Here is a 26,038-nt window from a genome sequence, read left to right as displayed (position 1 = left end):
CTTCAGTGACATTTCTTCTTTCTTCTCCTCTTAAAAGGCACAAGGGTAATATTGATTGCCCTTAAGAGTTCTCCCCAAAGAAAGGTTCATAGAGGAAAATCACTAAAATGATTAGAAAGCAGAGAAAATAAATGTGGCATTTTAGGAAGTGGCGCTCTTGACTGACATTCCAATTCACGTAGTGTGAGCTTTAGTCCTATAGTATTTCCCCAGTAGCTGCCTGACCACCCACACTTCTGCTCCCCACCTCTAGAATGGGCTCCACTCAGCCCAGGAGGTTCCTCAAATCTCCAGGGCAAAACTCTCTACATCACGGATGAAGCATTATAAATCGTTTGCCCGTTGTTTTGACCATTGGTGCATTTTTGGCAGCGTTCATAAAGTGAAGTGTTATTTTTGGAAAAAAAAGGAAAATCGTTCCCAAAACCTGAGTTCCCCGAACTCCTAAATTAATGCCTGATGTGTGTCAGGGTAACTGGAAATTCCTCCTGGTGGACGGAGCTTAGCCAGGGCATATTTCTTTCTTTCTTCCCTTTTATAAATTAAAAAATAAATACAGAAAAGCATGGAGGGTTAATAGAGCAAATACTCATGCATCAACTCAACCCCCAAATGAATCTCTGTTAGCCTTATCACATCCAGAATTTTCTCTCTGGCCACGCTTCTGCCCCTGTTTCAAGGCAGGTGGGTAGCACCCACTCTGAAGATAAATCAGACAGCATTTGAAACTGATGCCTAACACACAGGGCAAAATTCACAGCCGTGTTTCCAACCTTGAGACTTTCAAGAACAACCTTTCATGTAAAGGAAACCGAGGAACTCCTCGGGGAAGTGGGCTTAGCTGCAATTTGAAGGCTGTCAGAAATATTTACGGACTCTCTGGCTTCTGGAAAAAATCCTTAATTTACCGAAGGAGTTAGATCATGAAGAAACCCCTGGGGGTGCTGTTTACTTGGCCATACCAATCTCATGAAGCCCACGGAACGTCTGGAACCCCGAGGAGTGTTTTCACTGGAGTGGGTTCAATTTCTCCTCTTGCCATCACGCGGATGGCTGCCGGCCAAGGCCCTGCTTGCCGCTGCTGGGCTGGGGGCTCTTACAGACACTGTCAGTGGGAATGACCCTCCTGGTTCAGCTCCAAGGCATGGTTTGGCTACGCTTGGGGCTGGTAACTGGAAATGCTGTGAGTCCATCTATCAGGGGCTGTTTTTGTTCGGGTCTTGTGCAGTTTCTGCCCCGCGTTAGCAGGAATAACATTCCCCTATGTCTTGGTAACCTGATGCCGTTGTGCTCCGTGTGGAATGTTCCTGAGGAGCAGCGAGGAGTTTGCAAAGAAAATAATTTGCCTCTGGGTTCAAAGTCGCTCTTGCCCCTGAAGCAGAACCCTCTTCTGTGCACCTGTGGGTGGAATTGCCCTGTGTTTTGACTACCTAGGGGTGTGGGTGGGGGGCTCATATAAGAGGTCAGGAAATGCCACCTTCCTGAATAGAAAAAGAAAACACAGGCCCTCCGAGGCTTTCACGGGATGGGAGTTCCCCGAGGAAAGGGTGCCCGGGCCACAACTCCAATTGTTCCCTGACTCCCTGGCTGGTGACAGAAGCCACCCCCTGCCCTCACCCCATTAATCCCGTCTCCAATGGGAACCACCCCCCTTCCTTGTACCCAAAAGCAGAGAGAGTGAGTACCCAGCTGAAATGTTCTAATGCTTCCAAAGATTCCAATACCAAAAAGTATTAGAATCCATGCTGGTTGTTGTTGTTGTTGAGTTGCTAAGGTGTGTCTGACACTCCATGACCCCATGGACTGTAGCCCGCCAGGCTCCTCTATCCATGGATTTCCCAGGCAAGAATACTGGAGTGGGTTGCCATTTCCTCCTCCAGGGATCTTCTCAACCCGGGGATCGAACCTGCGTCTCTTTCATTGCAGGTGGATTCTTTACCACTAAGCCCCCAGGGGAGCTCCATTCATGCTAGGGGGGCGGGAGGGAGGTGGTAATTAAAAATGCAGGTTCCTGGCCCCTGGCCCCCAAGATTCAATAAGTCCTAACCATCCTGCATTAAAATTTTTATCAAATTTGCTTAGTCAACAGAAGCCTTTCTATAAGCATAGTCTTACCTGGAACTCTAAATAAAAGCCAATAAGAGCTGATGGCAGGTAAATGTAGTGGGTTGGTCTCTTTTTGGAACCCCCTCCCCCCAGTGGGGTCCCTGAAGCTGCTCTGCTGAAGCCTAGGGTTCCAGGGAGCATGGTTTGCAAGGCCCTGTGCTGGGACAGCTGACTAACAGGTTCCTACTGGCCCCATGCACCCCAGGCCACACCTGGCCAAGCTCTGGGTGGACAGGTCACGGTGTCCCTCAGACCTCCCCAGGTCAGAGAGGAAAGCAGTTGGGCTTCTGGCTTTTTCCACCTGGAGCCTCCTCGGGGACTCCCCGGCACAACCCCTGCCTATGCAGCGCCATCTCCGGGGAGAGAGGGTTACTACCTCCTCGGATGCCTGTAGGCAGCTCTGGATGTTGCAGGTTTTTTCTCCAGATCACTGATCGGCTACTTTCTTTCCCCCTCTTCTGCAGTGCAACCCACCTCTAGAAGTTAAAGATTTATTCGTCGATATACAAGATGGCAAAATCTTAATGGCTTTGTTAGAAGTCCTGTCTGGGCGGAATCTGGTACGTATCTTCCAGAAGGGTTGGGAAGAGATAAAAGTCAAAGGAAAACGCTGCCTGTAGTTCTTTTCCATACAGATCTCTATGTCTGTACATATATCTGGCCATCCATAAGTTCCTGTGATGGGAAACTTGGGAGGGTAACATTCCTTTCTCAGTGACTAAGACTGATATAATCATGTATAACTAAGCAAATATACCTTAGTAAGTAAATAAATGCCCCATGTTTTTTGTGAGTCCAAAGCTGAAGATTTTAACTGGATAGAGAGTGTTTAGCGGGCCAGCCATTCAATTAACTAGAATGAGAGCTAAGATTCAGGAATATGGACGAGAAAGACATCTTATCAACCAGATTCTATAAATTCACCCTGCGGCTAAAGCTAGATACACAGAATTCTAAAACCTTCTTGTGAGTATGGCTGAAACTGAATTGAGCCAGCTGGTCTTGAGGGTCATTCCAATTTGGATCTCTGCCAACGTGCTCCACATTGCCTGGTTCTGACGTGTGCAAGTCAGTCCTGTCTCCCTGATTCACCGAGCAGTGTTTAACAGCTTCAGCACTGTTGGCATTTTGTTTTGTTTTGTTTAATTTTTAATTTATTTACTTAGTTGATTGCACGGAGTCCTCATTGCTGCATGCAGGCTTTCTCTAGTTGTGGTACTTGGGCTTCTGATTGCCGTGGCTTCTTTTATTGTGGAGCACAGGCTCCAGGGCACATAGGTTTCGATAGTTGCAGCTCATGGGTTCTAGAGCATGGACTTAGCAGCTTTGGTGCCCGGACTTAGTTGCTCCCAGGCATGTGGAATCCTCCCAGACCAGGGATTGAACTCGTGTCCCCTGCATTGGCAGGCAGATTCTTATCTGCTGTACCACCAGGGAAGTCCACTGTTAGCATTTCAGGGGGGGTAGTTCTTCACTGTGGGGGCTGACCTGGTCATTGCCAGATGTGTGACAGCATCCTTGGTCTCTATCCACTGGGTACCAGTAGCACCCGCAGGTGTGACAACCAGAAATGTCCCGAGGCGCTGCCAGGTATTTCTTGTTTTGAGGGGGGGGGGCATCCAATGATCTGGTTAGAGTACCAGAGGTATCAATTTTGAGAAATGGGCTCTAGAGTCCAGTGTTTGATTGGCCCACATGATCCAGTGTGGCTGATACGAAAGTGTCTCTGTAGGGCCCCAGCTCTACCAAACCACAGTTCAGCCCATGCCAACCTCTCTGGGTTTGCGCTTAACGCCGGGTTTAAAGTCAAGAGCTCCGACTTCAGTTCTCAGCTCTCAGCAGCTGGAGTTTTCCCCAAGCCCTCACCACTTTCTTGCCTTTCTTTTCCCAGTAGCCACCTCCAAGGGGGCTGTGCCGAGTGACACGAATTCTTATGAAGGGCAGACCCACTGTGGTGGAAAGAGTACTTGGTTTCTTGACTGATCTCACAGTGGGCTGGCAGCATAGTCCTCCAAAGGCTTCCTGAAAAACCATATTCTAGTCCCTGGTTCTGTGTTGCTAGCAGCCCAGGCTCCCACTTTGTTGCCTGGGCACTAATCGGGAGCTGCTATAGCCTCGGTGGGAGGGGAGACTCTGCTGGGAGCGTTTGATCTGGGAGTCCAGCTGAGAACAGTCAAGACCTCACCCATGAGCTCCCCTGGCAGTTCATACCATGTGCAAGGGATACCCACTGGCTTGCCTGTTAATGTGAAGCACTCACCCCAAGGATCAGGGATGGGCTTCCGTTTCAGGATGAGTTTCCTTTGCCGGTGCTCCTAGCGTGTGCAACGAGCGTTGTCAGAGTTTTTGCTTCTGCAAGCCCCTTTCTCTCTTCCTTTTTGGGTTTCTCTGTGTCTCTCTGTGTCTGTCTCTTTCTTGATGTCTCTGTCTCTCTGTGCTTCTGTCTCTGTCTCCATCTCTCTCTCCGTCTCTCTCTCTGACGTGGGATACATGTCCACCAAGCCCTTGGCCAGAAAACAGAAACATCTGTGGCCTCCGGGGAGGGTTTGCCGGATGATTTAGCAGCTGCGGGTGACGCTCCCAGCTGGCGCTCTCTGCCTTGACAAACGGCATCAGCGCAGAGAGAAGAGCATGTCACCGACAGTCTCTGGGGGAGGGAGGCGTATCAAAAGCCAGGAGCTGGGTCAGAGAGGGAAATTTGACAAATCTGCCCCCTGTTTAACCCCCGGGTTCCCCTCCCTCACCAGCTCAAGTGAGTTTGGCCCCAGGAACCATAATTAAGGCGACCCTTGGGGACCCCTGAGACTATGGTTGTGTGTGCCGGGGCCCCGTGCATGGGTTTGGATGTGGTCCATGCAGGCTCTGCTGTGAGCCCCGTCCTTCTCTTGAGATTCATGTGGAAAAGGTAAAGAAAGAAGACAAGCGCCTCCAATGGCGCTGCGGGGAATGAGTGCCTGTCTGGGCTTAACTGTTGTGCCGTCCTGTTTTGTGTTACAGCTACACGAGTACAAATCCTCATCCCATCGTATTTTTCGGTTAAACAACATAGCGAAAGCACTTAAGTTTTTGGAAGATAGCAATGTAAGTATCTGAAACACATCTTGTTCACAGAGCCTCCCCTGAGACAAAAAAAAGACATGATTTGAAGTCTAGTGCTGGTCACAAGAGACGCGGGCAAAGGGGTCCCTGCTAAGACGGTCAGATGGAACAAGTTGAAATGTTAACGGAGCTCCATCAGTCGAGATACAGCTAATCCATCAGGCGAGATGCAGTCCCTGATTCCCTGCCCACCCGCCCCTCCAGCTCCATCAGGATGAAAACTCCGGTGGATGTCTGGGTATGGGAAGGGCAGAAATGCTGAGTGGCTCTCAGATGTTCAGAATGTAGTTGACATTTTCCTTTTCACTTTGGGGGTTAAGAGTACAGTGAAAAGCTAGTGCTCTGTGACTACCTAGAGGGGTGGGATGGGGCGGGAGGTTGGGGGCATGGTTCAAGAGGCGGGGAACATATGTATATCTATGGTGGATTCAGATTGATGTATGGCAGAAACCATCATGATATGGTAAAGCATTACCCTCTAATTTTAAAAGGAGTACAGTGAGCATGTCAGGGTGTAAAACTTGTTCTTAGCACTCAGAATGTGGCAGAAGCAAGGCAGAGAAGGGGGCTAACTGAGCCAGAGGAAAATCACGTAATTCTGTCCTCTTTGATAGAACTTTCCAGACTTAAATTAGCCTTTTCTGTGTTTTGAACTCTGCTTCATGTCCTTCAAAAATGGGAGGGAATGGCCCTAGAGAGATAAAATTTCCAAAGTTCCCCTTTCATTAAGTTTCATCAGTTACTCTGGGTGAAAAGCCCTCAGCTCGCCTGACACGTCGGCACGTGCAGTAGGACGTCATCACAAAGTGCTATTCGTTTGGCGCTCCTGGGTCATAAGGGGATCTAATCTGGGCTGATATAAGCAGCAAAGGAATGTGTTGAAAGGATGCCAAGGAGTCACAGGATGACTTCAAAGCCTGGGGAATCAGGGGCGGAGCCCAAGACTGCTAAATGCCAGGACCACTGCAGAGCCCCGCTGCCTCTGAATGCAAGGACCTACGTGGGCACGGCTGCCACTACCCTGTCCCTCTGCCCCCACTCCCACAGCCCCTGGAAGGAACTCTCAGCGTCACTCATTCAGGTTCAAAGGCCTGGGCTGATAAGCCTACATCCTCACCCCTGTCCTGGCGGCCAAGGGCGGAGAAAAGAGGTTTTGGCTTTTGAAGAGGGAGGTGGGCTCTGCCTCCCATCCTGTAGGGAAAGACCCAACCTAGGAGGCGGTTCAGATGGTGGGGACCAAAGGGCATGACACAGCTCACAGCACCATCATTCATAATAGCCCAAAGGTGAGAGCAACCCGGATGCCCATCCATGGACCAAGGGATGAACAAAGTATGGTCTGTCCATGCAGCGGAATATTATTCCACCCTGAAAAAGAAGGGAGTGTTGATACAAGCTACATTGTGGATGAAACTTGAAAACATTATGAAAGATGCTGAACCAAAAGGACCACTTGTTCTAGAACTCTATTCTTGTGATATGTCCGGCACAGGGAAATCTCTTGAGTCGGAAGACAGATGAGTGTTTGCTCAAGGTGGAGAGGAATTTGGAGATTAGACAGGTAACAGGTAAAGGGTACAAGATTTCTTTTTGAGGTGATGAAAATGCTCTAAAATTATGGTAACACTAAAAAACCATGTAATTGTGTGCTTTAAATGGGTGAACTGGATCAGCTCAGTTCAGCCAGTCAGTTGTGTCCAGTTCTTTGTGACCCCATGGACTGCAGCACGCCAGGCTTCCCTGTCCATCACCAACTCCAACTTCCCTGTCCAACACCAGCTATGGGTTTTTCCAGTAGTCATGTATGGATGTGAGAGTTGGACCATAAAGAAAGCTGAGTGCCAAAGAATTGATGCTTTTGAACTGCAGTGTTGGAGAAGACTCTTGAGAGTCCCTTGAACTGCAAGGAGATCAAACCAGTCCATCCTAAAGGAAATCAATCCTGAATATTCATTGGAAGGACTGATGCTGAAGCTCCAATACTTTGGTCACCTGATGCGAAGAACTGACTCATTGGAAAAGACCCTGATGCTGGGCAAGATGGAAGGCAGGAAGAGAAGGGGATGAGAGAGGTTGGATGGCATCACCGACTCGATGGACATGAGTTTGAGCAAGCTCTGGGAGTTGGTGATGGACAGGGAAGCCTGGCATGCTGAAGTCCATGGGGTTGCAAAGAGTCGGACACGACTGGGAGACTGAACTGAACTGTCTTAGCCATCATGGGCCATGATCATTGATGTCAGTACTCTGTGTTTGTCCAAAGACATGTTAAATCTGGAGGTTTGGTGGTGTTAGTGTAGCATGCAGACAGACCCTGGGCATGTACCATCTGTTCTTGGAAAAAGATGTCTTTCTTACTAGCTGTGTGTCCTGGGCACTTTCCATTGACCTCTCTGGAATTTCTTCACCTGAAGTACAGAGATAATAGAAGAATCTGTGTTGTGGGGTTGTTGTGAAGACAAACAGAGCTAATACTCTGAGAATAGTGTCTGTTAATGGGAAGCACTATGTACTGTTATTAGACACACTTGTGTATGCTTTTGCATGTTGGGGTCCCCGAGAGGTGCCCTGTGGCATCACCAAACAGCACGGGTAAGAAAGAGAAACAGGCCCACAAGAGCATCCGGAAATAATGTGTTACAACCTACTTGGACCCTGTCTTTAAGCTCATACATTGCTTCTCTCCAGGTAAAGCTGGTTAGCATTGACGCAGCAGAAATAGCAGATGGCAACCCCTCTTTGGTTCTTGGGCTGATTTGGAACATAATCCTCTTCTTCCAGGTAAAATCACTTCTTTCCCATAACACACATCAGTCATCTCTGCCAATACAGCATTGGGCCCGGATCACGGGAGACAGTGAGATTTCGTTTCTGACAGATTTTGCCTTTTCTCTTTCCTAGAAAAGAACCAAAGGAATGTTGGTTGCTAAAGATTTTGAGTCCCTGTGATTCTAAAAGTGATGTGAGCTCTGTTCTTCTCTTGGGACTTAAAGAATTAAATATTTACTTGGAAAAGTAGTTTTCTTCTAAAGGGTCCCAAGAACCAGGGAAATATTTCCAGCCAAAAACTGAACTAGGTAGAGTTACTCTCCTAACATGACAAGTGTTCATCAGAGACGATTAGAAAGCCTCTATAAAGACAGTTTTAGGAAGAGGCATGTGTAACAGGGGAGACCTTGCAGCCTTCACACCCTCAGCATCTGTCTGAAAATGCAGATTTTATAGAAGAGGGAGGGGGTCTGGGGCTGGAGTGTGAAGGGGTTACTTCAAGTTGTGGTCAAGTTATTTTCCCTGAGTAGGAGGGAGTAAGCTGACAATTCATCTTCTAGAATCCCCCTCTTTTGAAAGAGAAAAGGATGGCTCACTATTTAATGGCCCTCCCAAGAGTAAAAATGATGTACACAGAGGTGGAGCCAGGTCAGGAGGCCCTCAGCAGCAGCTTCTGCCCAGAGCTAGACAGACTCCAGGAAGAGATGATTCTCCCTGCTACGCATCCGTACATGCACCACAAGCCACACGAAACAGCCTGGCCATCATGAGTACTGACAGCCAACCCTCAGGAAGGAGTAATCAGTTCTGCATGAGCTGATCCCTCCAGCCGGGGTCCAAGAGAGCCCATGCTGGGTCTGAACCGTCATTTTCCTTCCAGATTAAAGAGCTCACGGGCAACCTCAGCAGAAACTCTCCATCCTCCAGCCTGTCACCCGGCTCGGGGGGCACAGACTCAGACTCCTCCTTCCCGCCCACACCCACCGCAGAGAGGAGCACAGCAATCTCGGTGAAAGACCAGAGGAAAGCCATCAGGACGCTGTTGGCCTGGGTGCAGAGGAAAACGAGGAAGTAAGCCCCATGCCCTGCTCCCCAGCACCCCGCGCTGCTACCAGGGAGAGGGAGAAGGGCGGAGGAAGGGGGCGTCACTGTTTACTCAGCTCTGTGTCCATTACATGCCTGGCGCTTCACTTAGACTCTCAGAGCAGGGAATTCTGTCCTTTCTGTGTCTCTGCACAAAACTGTACTTGCTCAGTGTTTGGTTTGCAGAAAGCTGATGGGACAATTTGAATAGAAATCCAAGGGATCTTTACCACTTTAAATCCCTAAGTGGGGTTGGCCCGTGGATCCTAGTAACATGGACATGTTTATTATCATGGGTTTCCCAGGTGGTGCTAGTGGTAAAGAATCCACCTTTCAATGCAGGAGACCATAAGAGATGCCGGTTTGATCCCTGGTTCAGAAAGATCCCTTGGAGGCAGGCATGGCAACCCACTCTGGTATTCATGCATAGAGAATCCCATGGACAGAGGACCCTGGCGGGCTATAGTCCATGGGGTCACAAAGAGTCAGACACGACTGAGCAACTTAGCATGCTTATTATTAAGCTTCTGGGTATCTTTCAGGGTCTGTACCTACTTAAAAGCAAGTAACAAACCAAGGCTGCAACCTATCAGAGTCAGGTTGCAACCCTTCCAACACTGAGACAGGTGAACTGGAACCAAATCCTTGGACTTGTGTTTAACCCCTACCAGACAGGGAAGACCTGGTGTATCAGTTTCCTCTCTAAGCTACACCTATAAGATGGTGACTTACTACTCACCCCCTTATGGGAGAGTTAGGGTTAAATGAAATAAACTCCGTGAAAGCAGAGTACCAGCACTTCATAAGCACTTAGCATCAGATCCCATCTTCCCCGTATATGGAAATAAAAGGTGCCAGGAAAAATAAAAGATGGGAGGGAGGGTTAGATCTTGGGGGTTTTGATTAAGGGGTTGAACATGATAGAGTTGATTAACGTGAACAACCATTAAGTGTTGTTTTAAAATAAATAAACCAGAAGTGAGCTCATTGCCAGGAGTTAGGGTGACTGTAATGGAGAGGAAGGCTGTTTCAGGGAAGACAGTCTGTATGGCCATTGGGGCGGGGATCACAGGAATGGGTGCTTGAGACAAAGTGTCCTGGCACTTCTGCCACACCCGTGACAGTGAAACCGATGAAATCCTAGTCTGTGGCTTGTAGCTAGCCCTGGCTCATCTGTGGCTCGTAGGCCTGGACCCACGTCAGTGTCTGGTTCTGATGGCACTCGCCTGTGACATAAGACGCTGTGTTGAGGGAAGCAGATGATGGGTACCAAGGTCCCTTTGTACTGCTTTTGCAACTTCTTTTGAATCTCCACAAATATCTAAACAAAAAGATATTTGTGTTTTTTTAAGAGCGTTCAGTGACCCCAGTAGGGAAACTGGCAGTGGGAAGAGGGGCTCTCAAGGGATGGAGTCTAAAGGAAATTAATACAGGATGACCTCTCTTTGTCATTTTTAAAGTTGTAATTTTATTTCTATGAGTCATGACATTAGCTAGCACTTACTGAGTGGCTTCTGTGGGGCACCTACATCACACATGGTCCACGTGGTCTGGCCACTCTGGGGGCGGATTCAACCTAACACTTCCCCGTGACCGCTCTGTTTTATAAGTTTGAGGCTAAGAAGGTACGTGATCTGCCTAAGGCCACAGAGCTGGAAGCATGGAGGGGCAGCCAGGGTGTGAACTTGAACTTTCTGGCTCCATTTTATGACACGACACACCCATGTTTGCTGCATTTCAAAGATCACTGATAAAAGGAATCGTGTGTTAAATGAAGGCTTTATGTATCTATCTGGAAGGGGGAGCTCAAGTTCTGTTATGTCTCCTTGTGCGACATAACCTTCCTGTTGGGTTTGTCGGACATGGAAACATGGATGGGTCAGTGCAGCTGTCCTGATACTCAGGGCCCGGGGCCTCTAGTCCTCGCCAGGTCAGCAGCTCCCGGCCCCACTCGGCGGCCAGCGAGGCATCCCTGAGTCTGTTTACATGCCTGCCGCAGCTGCTGCTTCCCTTCAGGTATGGCGTGGCGGTGCAGGACTTTGCAGGCAGCTGGCGGAGCGGGCTGGCTTTCCTGGCTGTGATCAAGGCCATCGACCCCAGCCTGGTGGACATGAAGCAGGCGCTGGAAGACTCCATGCGGGAGAATCTGGAGAAGGCTTTCAGCATCGCTCATGATGCCCTTCACATCCCTAGGCTCCTGGAGCCAGAAGGTAGCGGCGCTTCTCTCTCTCTCTCTTTCTTCATAATTTGTTTCTAACCTGTAACACCTTCTGTCCACATGGGAATTCTGGAGAATACAGAAACATCTAATGAAGTCATTTTTCTATCTCTTGTATTCCTGCCACTGACATCATTTCCCCAGTGTTTTTCCTTATATCTCAATACAGTTTTTTAACGTAATTGGGATCATTCAGTGTATGTATGACTTTGTCTCTTCCTTTTTTTTTTTCTTTAAGGATTTTAGAACCTTTATTTTATTGTGAAATATATCACGCATGTAGGAAAATGCATGAAACAAGCATGCATTTTTGTGATTCTGTGATAATCATGTGTGAACATCTGTGTGGCTACAAACCAAGTTCACAGCCTGCAGTCTCCCATGCTTCTTTCCATTCCTACCCATTTTCTGTTTAATTGTCAAGACGTCTCATATCATTTTGATTTTTTTATGTTCTTCCTCTACTACTTTCTTTTGTATTAAACATGCATTTCTACTTTTTAAAAAAAAAAGTTTTTGTAAAAAAAAAAAAACCTTTATTTTGTACTGGTTAGCAAATAATTAACAAATAATATTGTGATAGTTTCAGCTGCAAAAGGGACTCAGCCATACATAAACATGTATCCATTCTCCCCCAAACTCCCCTCCCATCCAGGGTACCACATAACGTGTATCTTCCTTTTTTTAACTTAAACATTCTAATTGTGACATAAGTATTTTGCATGCTGCTAGGATGGCTTCATTATATGTTTTTATTGGCTGCATAATGGTCCATCTAGTGGGCATACCAAAGTGTACTTAACTCTTTACCGCTGGTGGATGTTGAGGTTGTTTTGGAATAGTCTTGCATATAATGCTGCAATGAACATCTTATAAAGTTCAGTGTGCGTCTCAGATTATTTACTCCAAGACTAGGTCCCATCTGTGGAATGACGCAGCTAGAAAGTACACACCTTTTTAAGGCACTTGGTTACCTCTATCAAACCATATTCCATGTGGGTCAGGCTTATTTAGGATTCTCTCTGGCAGTGTGTAAGGGTCTCAGCTCAGCAGACTCACTGATGGGATGGGCAGTGAACTGGCTACTCACAGGGAAGGACTCGACAGCAGGGAATAACAGAATCTTGGGTACAAGGAGTCTTGGATTCTCCATCCCAGCTTCTCTGCTCATCAGCCAAGTAGGCTTCACTACTCAAATCATCCCCCTTCCCTTAAAGGCCTTAAATTTCCTGACATGTGAAATAAAGAGAGAAAACCCTCCCTGGTCTGTGGAATCTTTCACCGTGAAGCATCCCAAGATCCCATGTGAAAATTCTGTGTTCTTTTTGTGGTAATGTAAACTGGTACAACTCTTATGGAAAACTGCATGGATAGCCCTCAAAAAATTAAAAAAGAAAATCATGTGGTCCAGCAAACTCTCTCTTGTTCATCAATCAGTCGTGTCCGACTCTTTGCAGCCCCATTGACTGCAGCACGCCAGGCCTCCCTGTCCCTCGCTGTCTCCCAGAGTTTGCCCAAGTTCGTATCCATTGAGTCATGGACATGACTATCCAACCGTCTCCTCCTCTATCACCCCCTTCTCCTCCTCCCCTCAATCTTCCCCAGCATCAGGGTCTTTTCCAGTGAGTAAGCTATTTGCATCAGGTGACCAAAGTATTCGCAAACCTTCTACTGAACATATGTTCAAAGGAAATTAGACTTAAAGGAAACAAGCTTGTGAATTCCCTGGTGATCCAATGGTTAAGACTTGGTGCTTTCCCTGCCGTGGACCAGAGTTCAATCCCTGGTCAGGGAACTAAAATCCCATAAGCTGCACAGTGCAGCCAAGAAAAAAACCAGAAAACCCCCAAAACAAAATAAACAAAATCAAAGGAACAGAAATTACAGTCTTGAAGAAATATCTGCACACTAGTGTTCATTGCAGCATTATTCACAGTAGGCAAAGCATAGTAACCACCTAAGTGTCCATCAGTGGATGAATAGATAAAGAAAATGCCATGTATATACAATGAGATATCATTCAGCCATGAAAAGAAGAAAATTCTGCCGTTTGTAACAACACGAATGAACCTGGAGGACATTATGTTGAAATAGGCCAGACACAGAAAAATAAATACTACATGATCTCATTGATATGTGGAAGCTAAAAGAGTGAAACTCACAGAACCAGAGAGTATAATGGTGGTTACCAGGAGCTGGGGGTTGATAGTGGAGTGGAAAAAGTAGGGAAACATACAAACTTTCATAAGTTCTGGCAAGTCTAACATAAATATAGTGACTATAGTTAATAACACTGTATTGTCTACTAGAAATTTGCTCAAAGAGTAGATCTTAAGTTTTCTCAGCACATCAAAATAAGGTAACTGTGAAATGATGGATGTGAGAATTAACTCAACTGTGAGAATCATCTTGCAATATCTATGTATGTCATATGAGCATGTTGTACACCTTAAATATATACAATTTTTATTTGTCAATTTGTCAATATAAAGGTGGAAAATTTAAAAATTAAAAAAGTGTAAAAATAGATAAAATAAAACCTGTGTTTTGCATGTCCTTCTAACTCCTGTGTTTCTCTTAACAGACATCATGGTTGACACACCAGATGAGCAGTCCATCGTGACTTACGTGGCTCAGTTTCTAGAACATTTCCCGGAGTTGGAAGCCGTATGTCTTGTTTTCCTTACCTATAATTCAGAAACTGTACATTTCCATCAGCTGACCATGGGATGAAGCTGGTGTTCGAGCTGTGTGGCAGCTGTAATAATTGAATCTCTATCTCATGTGCCTTGCCACATTTTCATTTCAAAATCATCGCTAACGTGTGCACCATTAAAAAGCAGAATGGGAAGTCAGGCACACCTCTCACAAACCTCTCCCCATCCCAAACTTTTAAGATTAGAAGAGATGCCCACTTGTTATATGAATCAGCTACTTGATTTTCTAGATGTCAGATGGGACATTTTAGCAGTTTACCAGATTTTATCAGAGTGTGAAAAAATTTTAAAGACAATGACCAAGCACACATTTTTAATTTTTAGAATCTGAGCATACTTCGTGACTGATTTTTTGGAGCAGAATCAGACCTTTTAGAAGTTGTCAAGACTATGTTGAACCTCCAGCCAACCCATGCCCAACAGTAACAATGGTCCTTTGACTTTATTGGAAAATTACTTTATTGGAACACCCATGGCTGGCTCTGGGAAACTTAACGGTAAATGAGATGGATGAGGTCCGTGACCTTGTGTAGCTTTGTTCTAATAGAGAAAACAGGTGACAAGACAACAAACACATTGTTGTTTCAGGTAGTTAGAAATACTAGGCTCCCCCCCCCCGCCCAAAAAATATCATACAGAACTAATACTCACAGGAGGGACAGGCTGCCCTTTTAGCTGGAGGCTTCTCAGGTCAGCATCCTATGTGTCTCTGGGCTGACTGCCACCCCTGCAATCCCACTTGACTCTGTATCATTTTCATTTTGTAGAAGAGAAAGTCTATGCTCAAAGAGGCTAACAGACCTCTCCAGGGTTGCCCAGCTGCCCAGCACAGAGCTGGGGTTTGATCTCAGTTCTCTTCCAAAGCTCAGGCATTTAGATTTCTTACAACATATGCCTAAAACTGAGACCTCATTTTGCCCAACTCAGAAGAGCCAGGCTGGATTCTTTCCAGGCTTCCTATGTGTGTGACTCCCATCTGTTTCTGGACCACAGATCACTTTCCAGGGTGCTTTAGAAGCAGGCATTCCATGGGCTGGAAAGTCAGTTCTGCCACTTGAAGCTTGGTGACCTTGAGCTGTTTACTTAATCTCTCTGATACATGTCTGTATGAGATGCCATCTGTAAAACAGAAATATGACCCACATTTTCAGGGTTATGTGAAGAGTAAATAGATATTGTAAAGTCCTGTGCTTGGGACAACAGTTGATGCTCAGAAAATGGTGGTAATGTCATTCTTTAATTTAATCTTCATTATGAAATTCGGAAATACTAGAGACCAGGGCTTTTATTAGCCCTGAGCTCTTCAGCCTAGGCAGAGTTTGAAATCAACTAAAACTTATGATGTGTGTGTGAGTCAAAGTCATAGCTTGGATTCAGCAAATCTGACACTTGGATCTCCCCAGGGCTGGGGTCAGAGACTGGGGCTGGGGAAGGAGGGGTCAAGCAAGACAGAACATGGTGGAAGTCCCCCTGACCCACACAGCACAGGGCATCCCCTCAGAACAGTCCATTTGCATCCATAGGGGATACAGAGGCATCTCAGCTGATCTAGATTCCTGTTGAACCGTTGTTTTTTTAAGTTTCATAATTCAGCTGACTGTAGTACACTTTAATAAATATTCATTAAGCCCTGGTCATGTGCCAGACACTGTGCCTGGCTTTATGCCCTGACATATGGTTTATTTGGGTAAATGTACCATATGCATTTGAAAAAATGTGTCTTGTACAATGAAAGCATCAACAGTCCAATTAAGTTGAGTTGGTTAATATGCTGTTCTAATATTCCAGAGACATCCCAATTTTTTTTTTGCTTTTCCTACCTATGAATGTGAGGGAGAAAAGTTAAAAGTCTCTGACTTATGACTGTGACTTTATTGTTCTCCTTAGTTCTGTCAAATTTTGCTTTGTGTGTGTGGAAGCTATGCCATAAATGCATATACATTAAGGATTGTTGTGTCTTTTTGATGAGGTCATCATTTTATTTTTGTGTTATTTCATCATGGAGTAAATTTGCTAGGAATATAGGAACTATCATAAGTTAGTATTTGTATGGTTTATCATTTTCTATTAATATCTTTCTCCTTTCAGTGTACGCGTGCTTATATTTAAAGCATGTTTTTTGTAAAAATACTATAGTGTTGGGTCTTGTTTTTTATCCATTTTGACGAGAATTATTAGTGTTTCACTTTATTAGTGTATTTTTGTCCGTATACATAGATGTAATCTACCATCTTACTGTTGTTTTCCTCTGGTCCTGTCTGTTCTATGATGCTTTGTTCTTCCTTTCTCATTTTTTTTGGATTGTTCAATTGTTTTTTGGTTTGCATTTTACCTCCTCTGTTGGCTTTTTAGCCACATCTGTTTGTTTTATCTTTTGAGTAGTTTTCCTAGGGATTATAATACTCATCTTGAACATACCTCAATCTACCTTGGATTACTATTAGCTAACTTTGATTTTTTAATTTGGCTGCGTCAGGATCTTCACTGCATCGTGGGGGTCCTCTGTTGTGGTGCACGGACTCCAGTGGTGATGTGCAGACTCAGTAGTTGTGGCACACGGGCCCCAGAGCACACTGGCTCTCTAGTTGTGGCTTGCACGCTTAGCTGGCCCTCAGCCTGTGGGATCTTAGTTGCCTAACATTACCTAAGTTTCCAGGGATTAAACTTCACATCCCCTGCATTGCAAGGCAGATTCTTAATCTCTGGATCCCCAGAGAAGTCCCTCATTGTACATTTTATGTATTTTGTATATTTTTGTATATGCAGCTCTTTGATCCCACTCACTTTTCTTCTCCCTTCCTTTTGCTATTATTGTCATTTGCTTTGCTTCTGTATATTTTAATTCCCCATGGCTTGCTATTATCTTTTCTTTAAGCTGGAGACTTTTTAAGAAAACTCTTAAGATCGTTTTATATCGGTCATAGATTTAACATTTTAAGTACTTCTCATTCCCCTATTCCAGATCTAGGCTTTCATCTGTGATCATTTCCTTTTAGCTTGGAGAATGACCTTTGTGTTTCTTGTAGTGTAGGTTAAACAGTTGTTTTACAGTCTTTATGCTAATTCTAACCCTGGGTTATCTTTGGGTCTGCTTCTAATGACTCATGTTTCTCTTGATTATGGATCGCTTTGTTTGCTTCTTTGTATCTTAAAATTTTTAATTTTATGCCATATCTGATAAGTGATTAGGTACATGATATTTCCCCCACCCCCACCCCCGCAGAATGTAACCCTTTCCCAAACAAGGACCTATGACCAGGAGCTGACCATTTTGACCTTCTCAGAACTTGATAAGGACTCTGTTGCAGTTTTATTTAATTTCAGCCCTCTGGTTTCAACTAGTTTTAGAATGAGGTCAATCCACTCTCCCCACCAGTACACTGGGAGCCAAGCACTGGAAAACCACCAAGATTGCTCTCTACTTTCAGCCCTGCTCTCAGCTACATCTTTTTTTAAAATTGAAATATAATTGCTTTACAATGTTGTGTTAGTTTCCTCTATACAGCAAAGTGATTCAGTTATATATGTATATGGACTTCTGTACATACATATTCTTTAAATTCTTTGCCATTATGGTTTATTATAAGACACTATAGTTCCCTATATTAAGTGCTATAAAGTAGATCCTGTTGCTTATCTGTTTTATATATAGTAGTTTGTATCTGGTCATCCTAAATTCCTAATTTATCCCTCCCCCACTTTCCTCTCTGGAAACCATGAGTTTGTTTTCTGTGACTGTGGGTCTATTTCTGTTTTGTAAATAAGTCCATTTATGTAACACTTGAGATTACACATATAAGTGGTATGATATGGTATTTGTCTTTCTCTGCCTTTGCTTAATATGATAATGTCTAGGTCCATTCATGTTGCTGCAAATAGCATTATGTCATTTGTTATTATGGCTGAGTAGTATTCCATTGTACAGATGTACAATGGAATGTACACATGAGGATGTACATGGAATGTACCACGTCCTCTTTATCCATTCATCTGTCTATGGACACTTAGGTTGCTTCTGTGTCTTGGCTTCTGTCAATAGTTCAGCTGCACCGTGCTTAGCAGGAGTCCCTGTGTGGGAAAACTAGTATATGAAGAGAAGTGGTTTTTCCTGTTTGAGGCCCTTCCAGATTCAGTCTCTCACACCAGCCCAACAATCATAAAGATTTAGCTGCTCTTTCCTTATCTTAGGTGGGTTCACTTATTAGTCCGTACCCAGACCAGGTGGTGGCCCACAGGTATGAAGTTGCTGACGACCTCCTCTCTTAGAAAGGGCCCACCCTTCTCCAGAGTTCAGTTCATTGAGATGTCTTTGCAGCCATAGCTTCGAAAACGACCTTCTCTTTAACTTATCTGACGGTTTCACATTTCAGCAGGAACAGTAGTCATTTGCCCATCTGCAGCGATATCAGAACCCTTCCATTCATTCTGAAGTGCTCTTGCTGGTTTGTGGTTGTGTTTTGAGAGGGGACTCTGCGTGGCACTCAGACTCTGCTCACTTCATGGTGCCCTGTGTTTCTTGGCAGGAGGATTTTGTAGATTCTGACAAAGAAGCCCCTATCGAATCCACCTTCGTTCGCATCAAAGAAACCCCTTCAGAACAGGAGAGTGCCGTCTTCCTTCTGACCGAGGACGGGGAGCGAGCCTACACCGTCAACCACGAGGCCAGCCACCCGCCTCCCTCCAAAGTCTTCGTCTGTGACAAGCCTGAGGATGTGGAGGAACCCTGCCTGGGTGGCGTGTCCAGCCAGGAGCTGGTGGACAGCTCCTCCGAGTTCATGAACCAGATCATCGAGCAGGTTCTCCAAGGGATCCCTGGGAAGCTCAACAGCACCAGTGAACTGGCTCCAGAATCTTCCATCCTATCATCCCGAAAGGACAGCCGGAGGTCCAACTCTCTGCCCATCAAGAAGACGGTGCACTTTGAGGCCGACACCTACAAGGATGCCTCCTGCAGTCAGGACCCTTTCTACAGCGCGGACCTGCACTTTGAAGGGAGCCCTGGAGAGACCAAGGAGTTGTCCAAGCAGGATGAACAGGTCTTGGTGGCTGACGTTGCTGAAGAAACACCAAAACAGGAGGTGCTGGACATCCTGGAAGAAGCAGCCTCCGACAAGGTCCCTGACGACGTGTTCTCAGTGGATGGTGAGATCAGTCATCCTCCCACTTCCCAGACCTCTCCCCCCTGGAATGGGGCATCGGAAAGGGCATCCAGCCCTGGGGACGAAGGCCATCTCCCCTCACCGCTGGGAGAGAACACCGTTATGGCCAATGCCTTAGAGATCAAGGTGAAGCTGCTGATGGTAGAAGCGATGGATAAAGAAGACTATTTTGAGGCCATACCATTAAAAGCCTCAAAGTTTAACAGCGACCTCATCGATTTTGCCTCCACCAGCCAGGCTTTCAACGAGGTTCCTTCGCCTCATGAGAAAAAACCTGCAGAAGAGGAGGTGTCGGAGGATCACCCTGAGAGATTGGGCAAACGGAGAGGGAAATCCGCCCACAAGAAGACAGATTCGGATGAGGCCCCAGTGAAGCTCGACCAACCTGACCCTTGCAAGGACCCTGGAGACCAAGACCAAGGCTATTCTTTGGCCCCCGAGGAGGCCCCAGTGGATAAAAAGCCAGAGGTGTATGAGAAGGCCAAGCGCAAGTCCTTCCGACGCCGCCGTCGGGGAGAGGAGGAAGGGGAAGCCGAGTGCCTCCGGGGGCTCGGGGGAGAATTGCCTTCCAACCCGCCGAGCAGCAGCGTCAGCTTGGAGACCCTCCACAGCCCCAGCGAGGAGGGCCTGGACTTCAAGCCATCTCCCCCGCTCTCTAAGATTTCCGTCATCCCTCATGACCTTTTCTACTACCCACACTACGAGGTGCCCCTGGCGGCGGTTTTGGAGGCTTACGCAGAAGGCTCGGAGGATTTGAAAAACGAAGAGATGGACCTGGAAGAACCGGAGGGCTATCTGCTGAACCTGGGGGCCAGGGAGGATGAGGCCGAGGAGGCCGAGGCCTCCCAGAGCAGCTTTAGCTTCTCCGGGCTGGGCGAGGACCTCCCCCAGGCCAGCATCACAGAGGATGCCAGTCCCGCCTCGGAACCCTCTCCCCCACCCTCGCCTGAGGACCACCAGCAAAGGGAGGTCGAAGATAGCATCCCTGTGCAGGGCCATCAGGTATGTGACTATGGAGTTGGGAACCCTGCGTGGGGAATTCTGTGCTTCTCCCAAACTCCCTTTGTGTGTGCGTTCTAAGTTGCTTCAGTCGGGTCCGACCCTGTGTGACCCTATGGACTGTAGCCTGCCAGGCTCCTCTGTCTGTGGGATTCTCCAGGCAAGAATACTGGAGTGGGTTGCCATTTCCTTCTCCTAAACTCCCCTTCTTCCTCCATAAAACAGAGGAACACAGCTTCCTGCACGGGCATCCCAGGTCCAGAATTTAGGGAGAAATTTACTCCAGGCTCAGGCAAGGGCAGGGTGAGCGCCTGAGAGGGACACTGGTCCAGTTTGGCACCCTGGGCACCTTGCTGGCCTCCCCGTAGACCTGGCCCTGCCCACAGGCTGCCCGGAAGATCAGTTGAGGTCATGCCTGGGGGGAGGGGGCATTCCAGCATCGCGATAGCAGCAATCCTTTTTCAGTAGTAATCACAGCTCTGCCTCCTGCACTGAGTCAGCTGCAGACCCTCCTCCAGCAGCCGGCAAAACCAAGCCAGACCTCACCCTGGACCTCAGCCTTGATGTTTCAAGGCCTGTTGTCTGTTTGGCATGATAGTTTGGCTCCTGCAGTTAGAAGTGGGTTGTATAAACAGGGCCGGGGGGGGACACGCACGTCTGAGCTGGAGCAGCCGATTACATGCTGTCTGCCACCTCGAGTCCGCCTTCACGTGGCCCAGCAGCTCTAGAGGGGCCGCCAGAGTGAGCGGTGAGAGGGTGCAGGGGGCCCTTCTCCCCCTGCCCCTGCAGACACAGCTGCCTCTCCCCCGCCTCCCAGACACGCCTTTGCCTCCAGGCTTTGCTGGGGTTGCCCCCCTATCTGGAGGCCTTTGCCTACCACCTACTACCTGTTTGTGTGTGTGTGTGTGTGTATGTGTTCGCATGCTCAGTTGCTCAGTCATGTTGGACTCTTTTCGAGTCTCATGGGTCATGATTTTCTCTCCCAGTAAAGAGGGAGCATTTGTGTATTCATCTCTGGGCTCCAGAGGCCAGCCCGACAGGGCCTGCAAAGCCACAGTCAAGGTGTACTGAATGGCAGGTTGGGGTGTTCTGTGAAGACAGGTAAATTAAACCCTGAGATGATGGAGAGTTGAGACAAGATCCAGTGAGGGCCCAGAGGTGCTCGGAGCAGCAAGAAGGCTGCAGAGGGGGAATCTGAGTAACCTTAAAACACAGTTAGGGGGTTTCCCTGTTGGCTCAGCGGTAAAGAACCTGCCTGCAATGCAGGAGACCCAGGTTCGATCCCTGGGTCAGGAAGATCTCCTGGAGGAGGGCACACAACCCACCCCAATATTCTTGCCTGGAGAATGCCATGGACAGAGAAGAGTCCATAGGGTCGCACAGAGTCGAACACGACTGAAGTGATTGAGCACGCGTGCACGCAGAAGACATTTAGGGGACTCTCCTGGTGGTCCAGCGGCTGGAACTCCAAGCTCCCAGTGCAAGGGGCCCGGTTTCCATCGCTGGTTCAGGGAACTAGATCCCACATGCCGCAACTAAGTGTTTGTACGGTGCAGCTAAAGATCTCACGTTCCACAACTAAGGCCCAGAGCAGCCAAATCAATGAATTAATTAATTTTTAAAAACGAGACATTTCGGGTTTAGATGGGCCAGAAGTGATAGCGTCATTTGTGGCTTTGCCAACTCCAGACAGTGGAGGAGAGTCCCTGCCTGAGTGCTGGAGGGGGACCAGGGTTCTCTGGCCCTGACGGCGTAGAAGCCAAGCATGGCTAGACCTTCTTGGGGCCAAGCGCCCACTCTCAGTCTTTGGCTGGAGGAGAGGGTTGGGTGGCTTCATAGGTGCCAGTGACCTGTCTGCCACCTTAGGGAGAGGAGCCCAGTCCTGCCTTCCTGCCCCTCCCCATCTGTCTGCTGTCTGTCAGAGCAGGCTCGTCCTGTGGGAGACCCCAAAAATCCTGTGGGGTAGGAAATGCCCCTCAGTAGGTCTCCGGATCCACAGTAGGTCTCCGGGGATGACAACAGCAATGGGATGATTCTCTGAACCATTAGAGGCCGCACATTTCTTTTAGAGCAAAAGAAAGGGGACCAGGTGGGTGGTGGGAAGAGGGCCCGAGTTGCCTCTCTGCCCCTCAGGGTGACTTAAAACAGCTAATGAGGGGACGTCCCTGGCAGTCCAGTAGTTAAGAATCTGAGCTTCCAGTGCAAGGGATGTGTGTTCAGTCCCTGGTCGGGGAACTCAGATCCCACAGCCTTGCAGCACGGCCAAGAACATTTTTTAAAAAAAGGTTGGAAAATGACTAATGAGGGCCTCAGTCTCCTCCCCCAGTGACTGAGTGGGGACGTGTAGATGAGGCACTTCACTGTCTTCTGCTTCCAAAGGCGGGCTTTGCGCCTGTGTGTGTGGCCAGCATGTGAACAGATGGTTTGGGACAAGATTGGAAGAGTCCTGGACTGGGAAGGGCTTTGGGAGATCTAGGTTTGCATCTGTTTTACACTGAGCTGCGGGAGGGCTTGGGGAGAGCTTGCATTTTTGGGTTCCGGGGTGGGCACCCGCCTGCATCTCTCATCACTGGACTGCTTCTTCCGGTGCTTACCTGTCCGACCAGCAGGTGCCCACTCCTCCCAAACACACCTTGTAATTGGCTCCCAAGTGTATGTAACCCAGGCCTTAATCCCAGCGAGTGAGCAGGGCTGGGGGAGGGGAAGCGGTGAGGCTCAGGATGACAAGTGAGGTCTGGAAGTCTTGTTTCCTGACAAAGAGGATGACATGGATGGAGAATTTCTCCCATACCCGGCCTTGCTTTAAAAAAAAAAAAAGAAAGAAAAAAACTATCTTCTAAACAGACTCGAAAATGGCAAGTTCTGGCTTCTAGTCTTTAAGAACATCAGTCCTTTCCTCATTTCACCTTTCAGAAAGGTAGCTTTTGCTCACCGATGATGGAGAAGGAACTGGCGTTTCAGACTGCTGAGAGCGGGTTTAATTTCTGCGGGGAGCTTTGTTCTCATGGGCTGCATGAGTGTGGCCACTCTGATACTCTTATTAGAATACCTGTTGAGCAAGTTTTTCCAGCCCCGGTCGGAATTCTTGAGAGGTATAGCCAACAATTCCCACGCTTCTTAATTTCATGTGAGAGCATTCCTCGTGGGTTTCAGAGAGCCTAGTTGGGACGGTGGTCAAAGAATCTTCCTTATTATGTAAATGCAACAGAAGTTGCGCTGCCATTCACCTTTGGCCAAAAGCACAGTGAAGACTCATCTCCTCAAACACAAGGGCCACCTTCACAACCCTTGGCCCACCTGGCGTCTAGTACTTGTTCTTCTGTTTAAGTGGATGATGGTTGTGTGAAGGGTCTAACCATTGCCCACTGTGAGGGATGTCCTTCATAGGAACCACAGTGGCATAAGCACTTTATCAGAGGCTGATAATTATTATACCTATTTGACAGACAGAGAAACTGAGGATCAAAGGGATCAAGTCAGTTACTCAAGGTCAGATAACTGACTTAGCCAAGATTTGAAACCAGGTCTTACTGACGGTAAAACCCGTGCTGTTTTGATCCCATCAGTCTGGAGCATTTGGAACTCTGCACAGGGAGCAGGAATTCTGGTGGGCTTCTCCTCCGCGCTGGACTGTGCTGGAAGGACCCCACAGGAGCGGCTGGATTGGAGGGGGCACCTTAGCTGGGCCTTGGAGTGAAGGTGGAGTGGGTTGCTGCTGGGTGGTGTCACGCACTCCACGTCGCGGCATAAAATGCTGACTTGTATTTGGTTGTCTTGTCCTTCAGTCCCAGGAATTCCCAAACTCAGAAAATGTAGCAAGCCCCTTAGAGGAAAAGGTAATGGAAGAATCGATCAGCAGTAAAAAAAAAGAGAAAAGGAAACATGTGGACCACGTAGAAAGCTCAATATTTATAGCACCCGGAACTGTTCGCTCCTCAGATGACCTGGAAGAAGACACCGGTGACCACAAAGTCCTTTCCAGGTATTTTATTAACATCTTCTCACCCCAGAACCCCAGCCTGGGGAGCTACTCTCTAATCTCATCCCATTTCCGGTTTCTGATTGGATGGGGATGCAGGGGCAGGGCTGGACAGCAAGGGAAACAGATTCAGATAAAGTGCTCCTTCTCCACACCTGGGCTCCCCCAAGGACTCACCACAAAACCAGGAGGACCTGCACCTCACCTCTTCTCACCCCCAGCAGCTTTGAGTGGAAACGGGCAGTGAGCAGAGAGGTGGTGAACCGGAGGTAGGGGTGGGGATGAGAGGTGATAGACTTGACCCTGCCAGCCTTAGTCCATGATAACTACCAGTCAGTGTAGGCAGAGACCAAACTTAGCCATTTAGGAGCACCTTACAGAATCAGAGGGATGTACTGCATATGCGTGGAGGGAACCATTTATCGCTGTTGCATGGAAGCTGGACTTTAATATGACAGCTTCACCCACAAGTTTGGGTCCAAGGCAGTAAGGATGGTCGATTTACCCCAGGGGAGGAGGAGGCAGGGAGGATAATGAACTTCAATTGCTAGGAAGCCTGTAGCACACATCTACTCTGTCACTCCGAGGCTGCTGGATGGGCCGGATTATTCCCAGGGAAAATATTTAACTGCTGAATGTCAGAAGACCCTGGTCTCTCCCCATCATCACTCATCATCACATTTGCCTTCACCTTGTACCAGCCCTTGTGTGTTCAGGCATTTCCCTTACATTGGTTCATCAATTCTCATGGGCACCCCGATAGGCAGGCAGGTGAGATTGTGCATCATTAGGAAGCTTGGGGGGTACCTCCCAGCTTAGGAGATACCAAGGGACCCAGACCTGTCAGAGGTCCTCGCTCCTTCTGTGACCCCACGTTGCCTGTGCTGGGTGAGCCATGCTGGCCACAAAGGGAAATGATTGAGACAATCACTGGGGGAGTGAGGGGGTCTTTAAGCCCATACAGGAAGAGCCAGGGGGTGGGGGTGTCCAATGCCCTGCTTCCCACCTCCCCTCCACCTGGCTCCCATGTTGGGTTTTGGGGGACAAAGAGCAGATGGGAGCCCAGGGGAGGAGGCATAAGGCACAATGGGAGGCAGCTGCCAACTGCAATGGGAGGGGCCGCTAGTCAGATGCCAGACTGCTCCCCTTCTCCCTAAGCAGGTCAGGCCTTAGCAGTCTTTGAGTCGTCAACGTTTGTGTGATGGAACCCGCTAGACTTGGGGACTCTGGAAGAGGCCGGCCACGGCTCTGCCCTCCAGGAGCCCCCAGCTGGAAGGAGACAGGGAGTGCTCCCTCTATCCTGCTGGGACTGGGTGGGCATCTTGGGTGTGAGAGGCAACTAGGGATTTATGATGAGACCTCAGAGGGGGCAGAGAGGGTCAGGGTAGCCTAGGTGCTGAGAGGTCATTTGAGTTCAGCATCAAGGGATGAGCAGGACTTGCATTTGGGAGAGGAAGAGAGATGTTCCAGGTGGGACAAATAGCCTGAGCAAGACCTGGCACATAATAGGCATCTCAGGAAGTATTCATCGAATGGGAGGGTGCGGGAGGAAACACAAGGGAGCGTGGGGGTGAGGAGGAGGTGAGCACCTTGTTCGTCCCTCTTCATCAGAAGGACCAGCAAAACCCGCCCCATGGAGATGGGACTTGGGGAGGGATACGGAAAAATAAACCGATGTCTCAGTGTCTGTGAGCATGAGGTCGGGCTGACCTTTCAGGTTTTACTCTGATCTCTCAGCTGCTCCAGCCCATCTCACGTAAGCAACGCTATAACTGTGATGCATCATTTTAGCCACAGTGGAAGCTAAATACCTAATGTCATCAGATAACATGGAGCGGCGCTCATGCGCATGAATGAACTTGGACCCTGATGCCTGTCCTGTGCTCAGGGCCACCTCACCTGCCCCCCG

At 47.9% G+C, this 26,038-nt stretch overlaps 1 protein-coding gene across 3 annotated transcripts in view; it reads left to right on the top strand.

Annotated features, from left to right (window-relative positions):
* CLMN (calmin) overlaps positions 1 to 26,038 on the top strand; it is a 122,744-nt gene that overhangs the window by 80,792 nt on the left and 15,914 nt on the right. For all 3 annotated transcript variants that reach the window (XM_061159372.1, XM_061159371.1, XM_061159370.1), the window contains exons 3-10: positions 2,571 to 2,666; positions 5,104 to 5,187; positions 7,894 to 7,986; positions 8,855 to 9,045; positions 11,074 to 11,267; positions 13,860 to 13,942; positions 18,516 to 20,153; positions 23,936 to 24,132. In XM_061159372.1, coding sequence (XP_061015355.1) covers positions 2,571 to 2,666; positions 5,104 to 5,187; positions 7,894 to 7,986; positions 8,855 to 9,045; positions 11,074 to 11,267; positions 13,860 to 13,942; positions 18,516 to 20,153; positions 23,936 to 24,132 — 2,576 coding nt within the window. The remainder of the gene's footprint in view (positions 1 to 2,570; positions 2,667 to 5,103; positions 5,188 to 7,893; positions 7,987 to 8,854; positions 9,046 to 11,073; positions 11,268 to 13,859; positions 13,943 to 18,515; positions 20,154 to 23,935; positions 24,133 to 26,038) is intronic.

Source organism: Dama dama, chromosome 13, assembly GCF_033118175.1.
Source record: "Dama dama isolate Ldn47 chromosome 13, ASM3311817v1, whole genome shotgun sequence".
NCBI lineage: Eukaryota > Metazoa > Chordata > Mammalia > Artiodactyla > Cervidae > Dama > Dama dama.
The sequence above is the reverse complement of the archived record's forward strand: the minus strand, read 5'-3'. Positions and strand labels throughout refer to the sequence as shown.